The 17,446-nt window shown below is 34.3% G+C and overlaps 1 protein-coding gene across 12 annotated transcripts in view; it reads left to right on the forward strand.

Annotated features, from left to right (window-relative positions):
* UNC13C (unc-13 homolog C) overlaps window positions 1-17,446 on the forward strand; it is a 222,125-nt gene that overhangs the window by 132,744 nt on the left and 71,935 nt on the right. For all 12 annotated transcript variants that reach the window (XM_040569745.1, XM_040569746.1, XM_040569747.1 and 9 more), the window contains 4 exons: window positions 3,518-3,687; window positions 5,157-5,272; window positions 6,065-6,228; window positions 14,096-14,246. In XM_040569745.1, coding sequence (XP_040425679.1) covers window positions 3,518-3,687; window positions 5,157-5,272; window positions 6,065-6,228; window positions 14,096-14,246 — 601 coding nt within the window. The remainder of the gene's footprint in view (window positions 1-3,517; window positions 3,688-5,156; window positions 5,273-6,064; window positions 6,229-14,095; window positions 14,247-17,446) is intronic.

Genomic DNA, 17,446 nt, shown 5'->3' on the forward strand with positions numbered 1-17,446 from the left:
GAAAACATACACTGGGTGACTTAAATTAGATCAATGAAGAGGTTTTTGTGAAGACAATGATTGCCACTTGGCCAAAATAAGGGTCATCATTAAATTGTTAGAATTTGTCTGATCTCTGATATTGTTGAAGATTTCCTGGTGATATACTGAAAATACCATTAAAGATAAAGATATAAAATCCAACTGAGTGTGCCTGGGAAGATTTCCAGTCACTCTCAGGGAGGAAAAAACATGTTTGTACAAACTAGACCGTCTCTGATCATTCTTACTGCTGTATATTTTAGCAGATAATGATGAGAAAAGGTTATCTTCTAGCACCAAACAGCATTGATGTAGTTTAGACACCATGATAGTTGAAATCTCCATGTTGAAGCTGACTATTGCTTCATATTTCAGATATTTCAGTCCAGAGTTTCTGATGGAGACTTTCTGGCATCTTGCAGGTATCCAGCTGGATGGTTTTTTTCCTTAGAATTCCCTTAAAGAGCACCACTTGTACAGTGTAACGGAAACAACCAAAATTTCTCGCTGATTGCTTGCAGAATTTTAATGAGATAGTATATTTTATTTTTAAAATGTTTTTCTCTAAGTTATAGAAATATCACTTTGGAGGAGGGGGAGGGAAGGAGGTGAATAAACCTCCAACTAACCTAACTGTTCACAGTCTGCAAATTTGTTAGTGGATGTAACATTTCTTTTTACTGAAGACTTACAAGGAAACTATGTTATTATTATGAATTTATTTATTTTTAACAAAACGGCAATTTAGTCGCCATACACTCTCTATCATCATCTTCATTTACTAGCAGTTATTTCTTTACTGTGTATCAATTATTTGTAATTTTAACACTGGATGCAGATCTCATAGATGAGGTTTAAAATCAGGTCATGAAAGTGTAGCTAATAGCAAGTTTATGTGGGGGTCTTCTTATAGTACACATTGTTTATTACATTTTTCATTACTCTAGCCATTAGCATAAAAACAGGAATGCCATGAGGATTATTAGTTCATGTCTGTGCAGTATTCTGTAAATGCAGAAATGTTATAGCAACACCAGATTGTTGATAAATTATTAAAACTATCTCTGCTATCCATCTTATCTGAATATAGAGGAACGTTTTCAGCTTTCAAAAGTGTCAGTACCTTCAGTCTCTGTGTGCTAAAGAACAATTTACTTCCCGCATTTCCTGTGTCTCACCTTAGTGCACACTTTTACTAAGCATGTAATAGGGAGTGGCTAGAAGATGGAACGTTTTGAGAGTGACATACATTGCATTTTCTTGAATTCTTTGGGCTGATTTTCCTGGACAGATTAAGCAGAGGTAGGAATCCCACATTTTTACAAAGCCACATAGTTCTGCAAAGATGTTATCAGATAGACTAAAGCAGGATGTGTCTTTACATTATCTCTTTACATAGTGCTGTTTTTGAGAGGCTGGGCAGGTAAACAGCATCACACAGAGAAAGCTCTGTAAGCTTAATAGTAAATCTCCCTTCAATCTCAATGTTGCAGGGCAGGCAAGTAAAAATGCATTCATCCACCCCGTCCCTTCCAGCATCACAAGTCTATGTAAGTTTTGGGGTCTCGAATAGGAACATTACAAACATGTAGAAGCAGACCTGACTGATCACTAAAGGTTTAGACAAGATGATTAACATGTGAGTATAAACCCATTGGTAGTGCTACCACCATGCCTCACTAACCTAAAATTAAAGCAGAAAAAGATGTAGGAAAGATGAATGAATCAGGGAAAGGCACAGTGGTGCTGACCATCTGAATAAATATTCAGCTACTTTAATCAGCTTAATCAGCTTATGTAGCTTAATCAGCTACATTAGAGGGAAATATGTGTTGTCTCGGGAGAATAAAACATGGTATTTGTACTGAAGTACATTTCCCTGAGGTGGCATCTCCCTGGGAAGCAAAACAAGAACAAGACTTCTACTAACAGCACAGATATGGTGGTGAGGGTCAAATAAATGCCTCACCAGTGGTGGATCTCCCTATACCACAGTACAAAATCCTTGTTTAAAATTTCTATTGAGTGCGCAACTAAATGCAATTCAGGGCTCTGTCAGTGTTAATCAGAGCTACCCATTAGGAAAATTATATGCTTTGGTTCTGGGTATAGCCTATTTTCTTAAGACAAGGATGTTTCTTTGATCCATCTGCATCTATGTCTTCCTATTTTTTATATGTCCTTGCCAACAACTTCTGAATTTTGCAGTCACTCAAAGAAATCTCACGGATTCCCTAATACTGCATCTGTCACGTTCTCTGAAAACAGACAAACAGAGATGAGAGATACTAACAGTGCCCTCAGTATGAGCTCACCCTGTAATAGACACCAGGGAGTCCATATGAAGGGGTAATTATGAAAATCCCAATTATGAGAGAAGATGCGATTGATGATTGCAGTTTGCTAGATGTCAGAGAAGTTGGCCATAAGACAAAAGGAAACCAGATTTCATTAGTCTTGCTAATCACAAAACAACATATTTTTTAATTACCAGAGATATCTTCAGTGTTGAAATTTGGAATATGAACAGGCACAAATATTTTTGTGATATTGAGTGATGTCACAGTGAGGCAGGGTAGAAGTGCATGCCATTTTTAGTGACTGATTATCCCTGACAGTAATAATGGCATTTAAAGCACTTTATACTTCCAAAGCCTATTACCACTGCTAATTAATTCTTAGAACACACCCTGAGGGGTACCAGTTGGGAGATAAGTTATAGTATTACTGTTTTAATGCTGGAATTGCTGAAATAGGTCATTGAGCAGTGGTAGTGCTTAGAATAGAATTCAAGCAAGAATTCTTAATCGAGTCTCAGACTAAGACCTTGGAGCTGGGACCAAAAAATGTTATTCACTCGGATCACTCTCATTCATCCAGAAGCTTTTCAAATTAACTCAACTCACGAGGGTTTAATAAGCCACTTCAGTTTGCAGTTTTTTAGTGCATGGCAATCTGTCCCTACTTCTCCTTACAAGGGAAACTGAGGTCTTGGAGAAGAGTAAAACAAATCAGTTACTCAAAAATTTTGTGCCCCATACTGAAAATTGTCTCTAAGATTTTCTTACATTTTTTATTGTTACATTAGAGGCCACTACTTCTGTGGTCTACTATATGAACTACATAATGTTCATGAATGAAAAAATACTTGATCTGACTGTATCTTTCCTAAGATATTTGTTAATAGCATCAACAAGTACACATTATAAGTTAGTGGATAGTTTCAATGTTCAGTAGTTTATAACATTCATAAATGCTATCCACATGTATACATAATTCAGTCAAGTTACTCTGTTTACTTTCTATATGTATTAATTCTAGCTTTCCCATGGCAATACGGTATGAACTTCTATTTCACTCAATATTGCAGTTGTTGGTATACTGTCACATAAAGAAGTTAAGCAAGTATACAGAATTCAAGCACAATGAATTAGACGGCAGTACAAATGTACGCAGCTTATATATGACATGCTTAATTTTATTACTGTTTTTACAGTGAATGCCATAACTCTACAGATAGAATAAAAGTGAGAGTATGGGATGAAGATGATGACATCAAGTCTAGAGTAAAACAACATTTCAAAAAGGAATCAGATGACTTCCTTGGGCAAACAATAATTGAAGTAAGAACACTGAGTGGAGAAATGGATGTATGGTATAATTTAGGTACGATTCTTACTGTTGTTTTTTTTTGTTGTTGTTTTGTTTTGTTTTTTAACAAATTTAGGTAGAATCTCAGCATTTGGTACTTCAGAATATGTAGCTTTGGTTACATATCTGATATGCAATTTTTAAAATCTTAGATGTTACAGGTCGATTTGAAAATAAAAGATATTTTCTGGGTTTCGATCCAGAGTTATAATTACAGAAAGCAAACTAATCACAACAAAGACAAATATTTCAATTTAATATAAAAGTTTTAAAAAAATGTAAGAAAAGCCATCACTTCAGACTAGTCCATTCACAGTATTATTATATGATAAAAAGTTTTACTAGTGAATATTTTCTGTGTACATTCACTTTATTACATTTTTTAAGATTATGTATGTACCATTCTTCTATACCTAATCATCTTTGTTTTTCATTGTTTACATCCATCATTATTCATGAAACTTGTTTGTTCTTCTGTTTTACGCATGTTAAATGTGTTTACATGTTTAGTCTTAAATTAAAGGTAGTCTGCTGAAGCTCAAAATGCTGTCTGTTATCTTTAATGATTGTACGTTCTTGTCTGGTCAGGTCTTAAAAAGTATCACTCTTTGAACCAGAAGTAAATCAACGATAGTGTGTCTCAGAATGTAATCCCTTAATCTAAATCTAAGCATAAAACTCTTCTTTAATTCTGAAAACCTTAGTGTGCAATAAGTGTTCTGAAGTAACCATTTAAAAGTTAATCTCCTACATTTGATAACAAAAATTTGTCAGTAACTTTTTTATCTAGGTTGCCTGTTCTCAGAAATACTTCAGGTGAATTGTGTGACATAACTTTCTGAAATTGTAAAGCACTTGTTTCCTTATCAATGGTCCTTGTTTCCCTGGCCAATGTTTTGTTGCATAGTAAAATGTATGGATGTGTATTTGATTTCTTTTTAACAATGGAAATAAAGCTTTGCTTAATTTCCTTTTTAAAATTAGATATTTTTTACAAATAAGATATTTTACAAATAAGATGTGTCATTATGAATTCCAAATTTTATTCATTGACAGTTGTCATTGACAGCAATGACAGCAACTAAATGGACTAGCTTTAGAAATAAGTTATTTATATAATTTCTTCTGTAAGACTCAGCTTAGCTGAACTGGAAGAGATTTCTTCTAACATTTTAAGTTTCTCTAAGACATAGTAGTTTGGGCTGTTGCTATAGTTTTCATAACTAAAGTAAAATGTTAATAATGAAAATAATAATTAGTGCAGATACCAGATAGAAAATTGAAATAATTTCTATTGAAAAAGGGAAAGTGTTGCTTAAAGTGCTATGCAGCCTGTTCAGCTTCATGGCCTGAACTGTATGTGAGGTATTTAAAAGGTATTATCTTGTTCTCAACAGCTGGACTTTCTGGCTCTAAATTAAAGTTTTTCAAATGACAGTTTGTATTCTTCATAGTTACTAATGTATTATTTTTCTGCCCTTCAGAAAAACGTACAGATAAATCTGCTGTCTCTGGTGCTATAAGATTGAAAATCAGTGTTGAAATAAAAGGAGAGGAGAAAGTTGCTCCCTACCATGTGCAGTACACCTGTTTACATGAGGTATGTTGGAGAAGTTAAAGAAAGCAAGCTATTATAGAACTTACTATTCAGTTGTTGCACAGATAAAGAAAAATGTGATAAAAAAATAGAACGTTGATTAAAAACTACTGCGACACTTCAGGATGAGCTTATTTTTGGTTGGCATACCAAGGTTCATAGTCAGACGGAACAATGTAGCATCAATAGATCATTCTTGTCAGCAGGAGTCAGAAAAAAAAAAAAAGAAAAAAAAAAAAGAGGAGGTGGAGTCAACAAAGTTCTCCCCCAACAGTGGTTTGGGTTTTTTTTTAGTATTTAATCCTCCACACGCTTGCTAGCATCAAGAAGACTAACCATTTCTGTATAGTAGAGAAATCATATAGATTACTTTTGTCAATAAGTAAAAAAATAAAATCACTGATGAATGGGTGTGTGTCTTTCAGAGATTTTCTTTGTATTTGATACTTCTTTATAACTTCATGATTTAATTCATTATCAAGGGTGTATAGGAGAGTACACAAAGTTTCTGCGCAACTTTATTTTGCAGTCTCTCTGTGCCAGTTCACTGAGGTGACTTTATGTGAGATAGATCAAAGTGCTGAATCATAGGCCTATACTACCAGAGTTCCACTACCCACACTCACACAGACACACAAATGCATTTAGTGTCATGGACATTTTGTCGGTGCCACCCTTTAATAAATAAATAAATAAAATCTAAGTTAATGAGCATATTGCTGATTATACAGGACATATTTTTAGAATGCCATTTAAAAGCTTAAAATTCCTATTTGAAAAATTTCTTACGTTTAGAATCTATTCCATTACTTGACGGAAGTTAAAGGTCATGGTGTTGTAAAAATCCCTGAAGTGAGAGGTGATGAAGCCTGGAAGGTGTATTTTGATGATGCTGCACAAGAAATTGTAGATGAATTTGCAATGCGTTATGGAATTGAATATATTTATCAAGCTATGACGTAAGTATTCTCATGTTTGGTTTTTTTTGCTGTTGTGTTTTGTTTGTTTTTTGACACTACTGTTGAGAATGTGTGAGAAAACTAATGAGTTTCAAGCCATTGTGCTTTCATTTTCCATTCACCCCAGTTCCTGACTTATAATTCTTCCTGTCTTTTGTGTCCCTTTGATTCTCATTGAAGGGCTGCTCAGATGCAATGGCATTAAGATATATTATAAATATTTTATAAACTGTTACTGGTATTATCACTAATGTATTTCTTAATCCTTATGATATTTATGTGTGGCAAGGATCAGAAAGACTTCACTGTATTAGATGGGATTGGGTTACTGTACTATCTAGAACAGGGTTTCACAGGCTACATACTCTTTCCAAGGAATATGGAAATCATCATAGAATGCCAGTAATGGCTATAGTAACCTTCTATTATATACATAATTCATGCAAACCATTTTTAATAGTATTAGAACATATTACTACATTGTCCATATTGAAGTACCTGTCTGATTACTTTAGAATACAACACCACTGAGCTTAGAAGCCTGGTGATACAAGAGCCCTATCATATATTCTTACCTTGTCCAGTAAAATGTTTGCAAGTGAAAGGGGTTATATTCAGCTTCTACTGCAGCCATAGGAAAGCAGAGGACTCCAAATGAGTTCATTGACACTATAGAAAGCTGATATTATGGAATTTTAAATCAGAACATTCATTTTGTTTCCTCCATCTATTTACAGCACATCTTAAAGAATTATTTTTTTCTATAGTATGAGGGCACATAAACATATAACATTTTCTTTCTATTGCAGAATGTAATGACAACATCTGGTATTGCAATGAGCATCTCTTTCCCTTAATATAGTTCATTGTGAATTATTGTTCTGGATGTCTATTAGAAAGGGAGAGGGTATATTTGTAATATATACTTGTTTAATGTTCTTCCTCCAAGGACCCTAACATTGCACAGAAGAATTAATTATACTTGACAGTTCCCCCATGGTATTGTATATCCCTACTACCTGTGGAGGAATTCATGAACTAGTTTCATGAATAGAAGTTGGAATTTCTGACTTCCTATTCTTTGCTAGGGATTGGTTGTTCATGTTTAAATTTCCAACACCCATTTATGTCTTTACATCTTGATTAATATACGGTACTTATTAACTAGCATAGTATTATAATTTTATAACTTGATTTAAAGTGATATGCCAGTTTTACCAAAATGTTAATCTCTAAAGTGATAAAGTTGTTCTTGCTATCCGTACAAAAAATAACTCAGGGTTATAGGAGATGAATCCTCAACAGCTATTGATGCCAAGGGAGGTTTATTATTACCATTTTGCTTGGGAAATAAAGCAGGTCTCTATTTAGCATTAGTGTTTCCTCTTACCTACGGCCCAAGTAGCTTGTTACTTCAGTACAGCATGGCTGTACTCAATTGAGCTGTCTTAATTGAAAAGGTGACTTTGAAGGTTCTCCTCTTTCATGTCCTTATTATGATTGTGTGAAAAACTACAGGAAAAAATCAGAGTAGTGGAAAAAGTTTGAAACTGACTTCTAAAATTCAAATGTAGCAGAAGTCAGCATTGTAAAAATAGAAATATAATTGACATGCAAGCATTTTAAAAGCTTTTTCATTTAACAGGGTTAGCAATGGGTTCCATTTTCATATTAAGAAGATGCTTTATTTTTATATTAGTATAAAACATAACATACAGACTTTGATTAAAAGGAAGTAAATTTAGTCTGAACATCTAACTTGGAACTGGGCAAATACTGCAACATACTTTTCAGGAATCCATGCACAAAAATTCTAAGTAAGTCATTTTAAGTTACATGACCTACTTCGGCTTGTCCTCTTTCTGTTCTTGTTTTCTTCTGTACCTTTTCCACCAATTTCCTTACTGTTTATAACTGCAAGCCCAGCGTTTCCAGCAAGTATAATAAGAAAGTGAATTTGAAATTGGTAGTCAGAAGTAATTCACACAGGAAACCGAGACTATGATCTCATTGCCCCAATACCCATGTCCATTTGCATTTTAAAAAGTTCCATTTTAATTACCAGTAATCCCTATTTGAGGGGTAGTCCACATACTACTTAAGAGCACAACTTGTTTAAGTTAGTTAGGAATAAAATCAGTAATGAATGTAATATCAATATTTGCATACGAATATATATACGTATATATTGTTTTGCTGATTCATCTGTAGACATGTCTTAGTGTGTCCAGGCTTTGGGGAGAAGAGTAGTGAAGAAACTGTAGATTTGTCATGTCAAATTATCTTTTGGACTATTACCTGTTGGTTTTATTTGTGTTTGAAATCATGTTTCTCTCCTAGAACAACTTAAAGGTTGGGAGCAATTTACAGCTTCTTGATTTAGATTCCATTTTGTAACGATATCCTCCTACTAAAAGCAAGCAATTTTCTCCCATAGAACAGAGAGACAATTTGACCCTAATCACTTGGCCCAAAGGAACACTGTGTAAGCATTTTACACTCAAGAATCTAGTTGCAGAATATTTCTACAGTATATCTCATAATTTGTAAATTAAATTTTTGCACTGACAGTTGGTCAGGAAATTGAATGGTAGGAAAGTTGCAAAATAAGGCCAGTAAACCTGGTTTTAAACACAGGACACTAGCTTAAGCAGTGCAATATATACTCCAAAGTATGAGAGACTTGACAATGTTTGCTGTGACATCATGTGCCAAAAGTGAAGTGTTAGTTATTACTCATGCTATTGGCTGCTGTTTCCAAGGATCTACAAAGACAAGGAATAAAGTTTCCTATTTTATTTTTTATTTTATTTTATTTTATTTTATTTTATTGTAGCAAGTACTAGTAAGCCAGTTGGCTTTCAAATTTCTTACATGGGTTATCAGCACTCTCAGAGTCATGGATATAATTGCATGTGATAAACATGGTTCTGTAAATTTTGAAAATTGTATTAAAGACACAGAGAAGCTAAAATTCACATAACTGTTGCTTGACACTGATGCTGTCATCAACATCACTAACCAAATTACAGGTAGAACAGTGCAGTGATCTAAGTAAGGGCATAACAAAATTATATCAATAGGTTCAAATTTTCCCTACAACAAATAGATACAATTTGGGTCTGTTTTCAAGATGGTAGCTCAACATTTACTCATTAGATGAACCTGCAGAAGAGATCTCCCTGAACTTAAAATGTTTACCCAAACTATTTTTCCACAGTCCGTCTTGTTTCCTGAGGGCAGTCGATACAATATTAATGGTTTCTCACATAGCAACTGCTGCTGAGTCCCCTTGGCAGAGCATACACCAGAAGTATGACTCCGAGAGTAAGTGGAGTTATTAGTGCCTTCTTATCTCCAGCTTAGGGTTACTCATGCGCTAAGGATCTTTAGGTCTATTAGAAGATTTTTGGAAATTGTAAGTCAGTGATACAATTACATGTTAATTATTTTGTTGTCAATTTTTTAAAAGATAGTTCTGATCATCTCTACATGTGTTTCTCAAAATTCATGTGGTAAATAGATCTGATGAGATTTCTATTAACTTTAAGGTTACCTGAAACTGGCGAAAATAATCTGATATCACTATTTTATTTTATACAAAGGAAATTATTGTTTTTCCACTTTGTAGAAAACATATGAGACATGTTGAAACATTTTCTTAAGTAGGTAGCTTGGTCACATCTTTATCAGATTCATGTTGAGGTATTTAAAAGCACTTCTGAAAAATACTGGCAATGAATGAAGGTTTGGTATTATCACTATGAGCTGGGAATGCTGAGTTCTAGCCCAGGTCCATGTGATTGATTTGCTGTGTATACTTGAGCAGTTTCTCTCAATTTTATAAAATTTAGATAATAGCACTTAATGATCTACCTTCTAGGAATGTTGAGAAATGTTTGCAAAGCACTTTGAACATGACTAGCATGATAGGAGTTTTAAGTATCAGTATATGCCACCATATCAATGCAAGGCTGTGATATATAAGCCCAGCATGAAAATACTTTAAAGAGAGTCTAATGCTAGAGAAAGCCCCGGAAGTCGGTCTCCTGGCTTGGCCTTGAAAAGCTGCAGATACAAAAGGACCCCTCATATGAAGATTGAAGCCCTAGACTCTCTTTAATATAAGTGTGCCTCTCCTGCCTCCCATCCCCAGCTGGATCTCTTCTCTTCCAGACTCTATGTAAACTAGAAAATCCAGCAATTATTTAGTTCCTTAGCCTAGCTTTGGGGGGATTAAAACCTTGTTTCATCACACTGTCTACTTCTGCTGTAATCTTATGTCCTTAATACTTCAGAGACTTGCAATGATACTCTAAAGTAGCAAAATAAATAAATAAATAAATAAATAAAAGAATATGAATACAAATACGTGGTGGGATTTTCTTTAGGTGTTTGTACATGCATAATTAATGGCCTGATCTTTTCCTTGGAAACTGACTTAAATTATAAGAGGATTTATCTAGTGAGATGCAAAAGTGTTAGAAAATTATGATTTTAGAAGTTTTCCAGGTAATTGCTTTTCAATTTCAGGGCAAGTTGGTTACATTTTTACTTTAAACTACCTTATGGATCACACACATACTCTAAGCACTCATCAACAATTAAAGCACACTTTAAACCTAGGATGAGTTCAAGACTTGTCCTACACTGACCATAGTGATAACCTATCTGTAATGATAGGTGGTTGTATTTAGGATCACTTTTACTTTGCTGTGAGTAGTTGATGTGAGTACTATTTCAAATGTCTGTCTTTGTCTTCAAATGTACAGGTTTTGTAACCTGTCTCATTAACTAAGGATGTTAAGAATTGTTTGGCCAATAATTTTAGAGAACCCATGTCTGGTATCTAGGTACTGAGCAGAAGAGATCAGGCACATTAATGACGATTGATTCGTGAACCTGGACATCTGGAGAGTTTTGGAGTTTCCTTCTTTTTAAATGTGTCTGTGACCTGACACAGATTTATGAAATAAACATTGCAATGTAGATGTCTCATTTCTGAAGTAAATGAAAGTGTTGGAGAGGGCTTGTTTTGGAGCAATGTGAGGTACTGGCAGAGTATTATTTTCAGCTCATTTCTGAATCTGTAAACGAGCATTCATAGTCTGAGTCTGTGAACTGAGAGGGAGTACCTGAAAAGCAAAAGAAGCACCTTCATGTGCTGCCTTCTGCAGCACATCCCAATCTCCATTTTAAATTATACACATAACCAAAAAATATAGGCTAACTGAAAAAGTAAGAGTTGTTTGACAGATGTGAAATAACAGATTGCCTAAAGGACTATTAAAAAAAGCATCTGCAAATAGACTACGCCAGTGATGTGAGAGACCCTGGAAAAGACATTGTTATCTCATTAGCAGAAGCAAACTTCTGGACCCTTAGAACATCAGAGAGTGGGAATATGATGAAGAGGGTCACTCACAAGAACATCAGACAGGTCTCACAGTGAAGGAATTCAGAGGACCCCTGGGAGAATAAGAGGGTATCAGAAAAAGTAACATAGGTAGAATGTGTGTGTGTAGGCTTGTAAGAATTGTAAAGAGCTTGTTTGTTTGTTTTAATATCTTTAGGAACAGAAACCAATTACAAGATTCAAATAAACTGAAGTGACATGGTTTGAGGATTATTTGAGCAGTGACAGCTCTGAAGGTTACTTGGCTTAAGTTCAGCAGGACCAAGTTCGGTCAAAATTCAAGTTAATTTCTTGAATGGGCACTAGACCCATATGGTACTGGCCCAACACTGCTTTGCTTATGCTCTTAAGGAAAAACTGTACAGAGGAGCCAGATACTCCTGTTAGGAGGAGTGTACTGCCAAGACAGGACCTTAAGACATGCATAGAGCTGCAGAGTGATTAGAGTTTCTTCACCCTGTTCTGTTTGTCTGCATCCTCGTTTTCACCACTTCTTCCTTGGCTAATCCTCCTCAGTATCTTTCTCATCTGTATTCATTTTTCCCTTATCCCCTTATCTTGTTCACAATCCTGCCTAACTGCAGATCTTGAAATTTCATGTTTTGCAATAATGTTATTCACTTTCTTCCTGTGTTAGGTCTTTCATACATCTTCTATCTCTTATGCTTTTATATGTATATATATATATATATAAGTTCTTTGTACATAACAAACATACTTCTTATTTTGAACAAGTAAACAGGTAAACTTAAAACTGGTATTTCTGACTTTTTTTTTTTTAACATTTAGAGTAAATGAGTTATATAAGACCTCCTTCCAGTTCAAATACTGTATACTTACCACAGATTAACTTTTTTTTTTTCTTGGATGACCTAATTTAGGCCTGCCATTATGTTCTCACTGCTCAACAGTGTTTAAAATGTTACCTAATGAATTCTAGTTTCCCATGAAAAAAAACTTATAAAAATCAGAGCTTTTTCCACTCAGACCTGGGTGGAAGTCAGGGTTAGTGGTTTCTTGTACTTGTTTGTCCAAGGTGCTGTGAGCAGTAATGGTCTTTGGTTTCTTTACAAAAAGTGAAACAAAGGTTACTAGCAAGTCAGGGAGTCGGAACTATTCAAAACCTAATACAAAATCATGTCACATTATTATGTTTGTGATCAGCACTCATCCCAAATTCTTACAAGGTTCTGTTGAATACAAGCTAGAACTGCATCAAAAATACTTTCAGTTATCAACTCTGAACATTGGTATGGCTAAATCTTGGAATCCTTAGGGATGCGTTGAGCTTGGGGACCAGTTGCACTCATGTGCTGCAATGCGGCAGTTTCTTCCTTTTCACTCTTCCTTCTTTTACTGTAGAATTTAACATTACATGGGCATGAACTCTCACATTTGTACTGTGACCTATATAGCTCTACGTACTGGAGTAGGAAACTGCTGAGTGCCAGATCTCACAAGTACCTTAAACAGTTCTAACTGAACTACTCATAACAGGAGTATAAGGTTCATCAAATCTTTCATCCTTCTACTGACAGCTTCAGCCATCAGTAGTCAACTGAGTTCATCACTCTGAGCTTCATTTACATGTTCCAGTAGTGTATCTTGCTGTATAAATAAATGCATGTCCATATTTTTATGTGATGTGCTTGCAGTACACTGTGCAGTATACTCCCTTGTTAGTTCAAGCTCCATGCCACAGGACTGGCTGTGCTGTAGTTTTTCTCTGGCATCAAAACATTCCAGATGTAGGGAGGTGGACAGCAACTACAGGCTTGTGGGAGAACAAATCTCCTCAGACTCAGCAGAAACTGGGGGATGAAGCCTTTTCTGTCCTGAAGCCCCAAACCTGCTTAATGATGGACTTCTCTATCTTTAAAAATTACATTTTCCATCATGAAGCTGGTTCAGGATTAACAGACTGATTATCTTATGTTTACTCTCCTGAGCCAAAGTGCAGCAATTTCAGTTAGGCAGAAGTCAAATCATGGTGAACCCGAAAGTTGATGTTCGCCTTTCATAATAAAGTTGCCTAAAATATAAGCCACAGTAAAATGATGTTTTGAGTCTTTGTATTATTATCAGTTAAATTCTTCTCTAATTGAGTATAGATCACTTGTGGCCTTTTATGATTGAAAGTTCATGTTTGGTTTTAAGTTTGTGTTTAATAATTAATGTTTTGCTTAATAGCAATTAAGATATTTAAATTATATTTTTCTCCTTGGATTAACAGAGTGAGAAGCAAATGTGACTCTGATGTGTTCTATTCGAAAATATCAGCATTTAACAAGTGGTAATTATATCAAGCATCTGTATTTTTTCATTTTTATCTATACAATTTGTCATGAAATAGCTTGAAAATCACACCATTGCAGCTGAAAAGAAATTGTGGTGACAGAAAGTGCATAATCCTTGCCACCTTAAATAACTGTCAGTTTGTTTGAATTACAGGCACTTTTCCTGTCTGTCTTCTAAATATATGTGCCCTGGTGTTCCAGCAGTTATGAGTACATTGTTGGCCAATATAAATGCTTTCTATGCTCATACTACAGCAACAACTAATGTATCTGCCTCAGATAGGTTTGCAGCTACTAACTTTGGGGTAAGTAGATTTTATTTTTCAGTAGAATACTGATCCTTATTTTCTAATATATGATACAATGTTAACTTCTAAATTCAAAATAATAATTAAAAAAAAGTTGGTCATTTTAAAGAATGAGTGTTGCAGTTAGCTTTTGAAGATTTTACCGAGTCTACAATCAACCACTATAAAAACTAAAGAAGATACTATTCATTTCCTTTTAAAACCTCTATGTGGTTATATGCAAGGAATATAGGGTAGAACAAAACAGCACACACATATAGAACTAAAATCTTTAACAACCGGTTTTTATCTTTATTGCAATGGGTCTTGCAGACTAACTGCACTAGACTAATTACAGGTTACAATTGCTTTCTTGGGGCATGTCATTAGCAAACTCATACTAACCTAATAAATCTAGCCATAAATACCTGCAGATAACTTGTCTATAACAATTGAATTTTTTTTTTTTTTTTTTTTTTTGCCAAAATACGGTGCACTGCCCAAGCCCTGGACCTAGATGTCAGAAATGTTAGGCAGACTACCAGAATCTCAAGATGTGGTAGTACTTTGTTGTTGTTGATTTTCCTTCTATGGATATGTATTTTACAGTGTAGATAAAATATGACGACAAAATTAAAATACACTAATCTATTCCCTTGCCTTCACTGGGACTACGAGAGCAGGAAAGAAAACCAGTAGTTCAAAGGCATTGCTTTCATATCTCTACTATTACACATCACATAGACAGAGGTAGATTACAAACACAATTTGATGCTGAAAAATGCATTCATTCCTTTTCTTATTTGTATATGACATCTAATCATTTCTCATTTAACAGTATGTATGAAAACATTATAAAATTTTCTTTAAAACAGTTTATTGACATTAAATTAAATATAAAACAATTAAAATGGAATAAATACAAATTATAGTGGTGTGAAGTAGTGTCAAAGGTTGTAATGCTCTTTTCCATCATTAAGAACAATAGAAACACATGACTTTCAAGATTTTCAAGACAACATTATGAAATTATACGTTTGAACTAGTAAACCAAGGAAGATCTATTTCTAATTTTGCTTTTGTCTTCCCATCAGAAGTCACAAACAATTATCAGATTATGCCCAATAAATTAATCCAATCTGTGCCTGGAACAAGTGTAAATTTTTAGTTTTTTAAAGAAAAAAATTGCTCTGGGTGGTAAAAGAAATTTTGATTTGTAGCAAACAGTGTTTGATATAGGAAATATCCTATTTTGAGGGTGATGTGGATACAGTCACACATTTTGAGAGCTGTCAGATCTTGCTACTGCCAACAGTCTGCTGCTTTCACATAGGCTGGCAAGGATTAAGGACAACATTCCTGTGTAATTTTTTCATACTTCAAATAGTTGAAACAAAACATGTCTGCATTTCATACACAAGCATCTTTAAGACAGAACTCATGTTTAAAAAAAAAAAACACATTTTGTGTAGTAATAATACCAAAGATTGTTTTTTATTATTGCTGAATCTTGAGTGTTCTTAGGATCTAATGCTACAGCTTACAGTAAAATACAGTAAATAATCAACAGTTAGTTCTAAATACTCCTAAAATAGTACTAACACTAATAATACTAATGCAATAACGTATTTTTAAATTTAGGGGATGTCAGAAGTCTGTATGTAAGTTCCATTAAATAATCACTGTATTTAAGTCCATGCAGTATTTTTTTTAGGAAAATACTTATTTTAAATGTTAATTCATTTTAAATGTTAAGGTTGGTGGAAGAACTCCCATGTATATGAACCCAGGTCTGTGTCTTTAGTTTGGAGATAGCATGTTCTTGAAATGGAATTTTATCTCCTGCTGCTAGAGGTTTGCTTTGAAATAAGAGTATTAATGCTGCTCCATTCTAGAAAGTAAAAAAGTTCCATAGATGAAAAGCACTATCAGAATATTTATGGTTTAATTACTGTTTTACCATGACAGTGAAATATGTACTTATTTTGCTATGTACTTACTCTACTTTTTTTTATAACCACATTGATGGTTTATTATGGTATGATTCTACATCTCTGTTGAAACAAGACAACTCATTCCATGTTCAAGCCCAATTAGACTTTCGAGTTTTACCCAGATTTTGAAATTTAGAATGTTTTGAATAGATTTTCTGCTCTTTCCTTTCATTTTGCTAATGATTAGAACTACCTTCTTTTATCCTCAGATTGAAGAGAGATTAAATCCTCTCTCTGATGTTAATGCCAGTTTACATTTGACGCAAGTTCCAATCCAATTCATAGTTCAACAGATGGATGGAAAGACAGTAGTAAGCATCATTAATAGAGATTTGGAGATCCTTCTTCAAACAATTGACTTATAGGCAAAATATTATATTATTTTTCTCTCTTGGCCAAAAGGCATTTGTTAGTGGATAGCTGCACTTCATCAAAAAGAGCATCTCAAATTCAAGTCCTCAGGCTACAGCTGGGAAGGATTTGGCTGACTGAATATTTCAGTAGTTTTATAGCATGACAAAAAAAAAAAAAAATTCCTTATGGGAACCATGCCAAATTAGTGGGTTTGGATGTAGGTTAGTGATTCACTGAGCGACAAGTGACAGTGCATGAAGGACTCTGGTTTCAAATTAGTGCGTATCCTATTTGAGGGATAGCATTCTGAGAGCTATCAGATCTTGCTACTTCCAATAGACTGCAACTTTCACATAGGCTGGCAAGGATGTATGCAGATTTTTGTGCAGTGGACTATGGTATATATTCTAATATGAAGACTGGTAATTAAAAACTCTCATTAGTATTACTTGGAAATGGCACAAATCAGCTGACTATCTCACAGCAAAATGTTTTCTGAAGTGTTATTTTCAATCGTACTTTTACATCAAATTCTGCTGTAAATGAACATAAATTCTTACATAATAAAGGGAAGAGAAAGTGTTTTCTTCAAGAGTGTAAGCAATTACAAGGCAAATAGAAAACTTTTACAAGCTCATCTGTTTTAGTATGGGCTGATAACATAACTACGGACTTTGAATTGATGCTATTACTGCATTTTTGGTCAGAGACTTTCGGCAGTGTTTTTCAATTTCTAGGTATTTTGCTTGAGTTATTTAAGAATGTGTCAATCATTAAGAAAGGAAAATACTGTTTAGGACAGTGTCCATCACCTCACTAATGCATTGCATAGCTGCACAGTGTTGAATGCATACCAGGTAAATTACAATA

The sequence above is a fragment of the Cygnus olor genome, chromosome 11 (genome assembly GCF_009769625.2).
Source record: "Cygnus olor isolate bCygOlo1 chromosome 11, bCygOlo1.pri.v2, whole genome shotgun sequence".
In the NCBI taxonomy this organism is placed as follows: Eukaryota; Metazoa; Chordata; class Aves; order Anseriformes; family Anatidae; genus Cygnus; species Cygnus olor.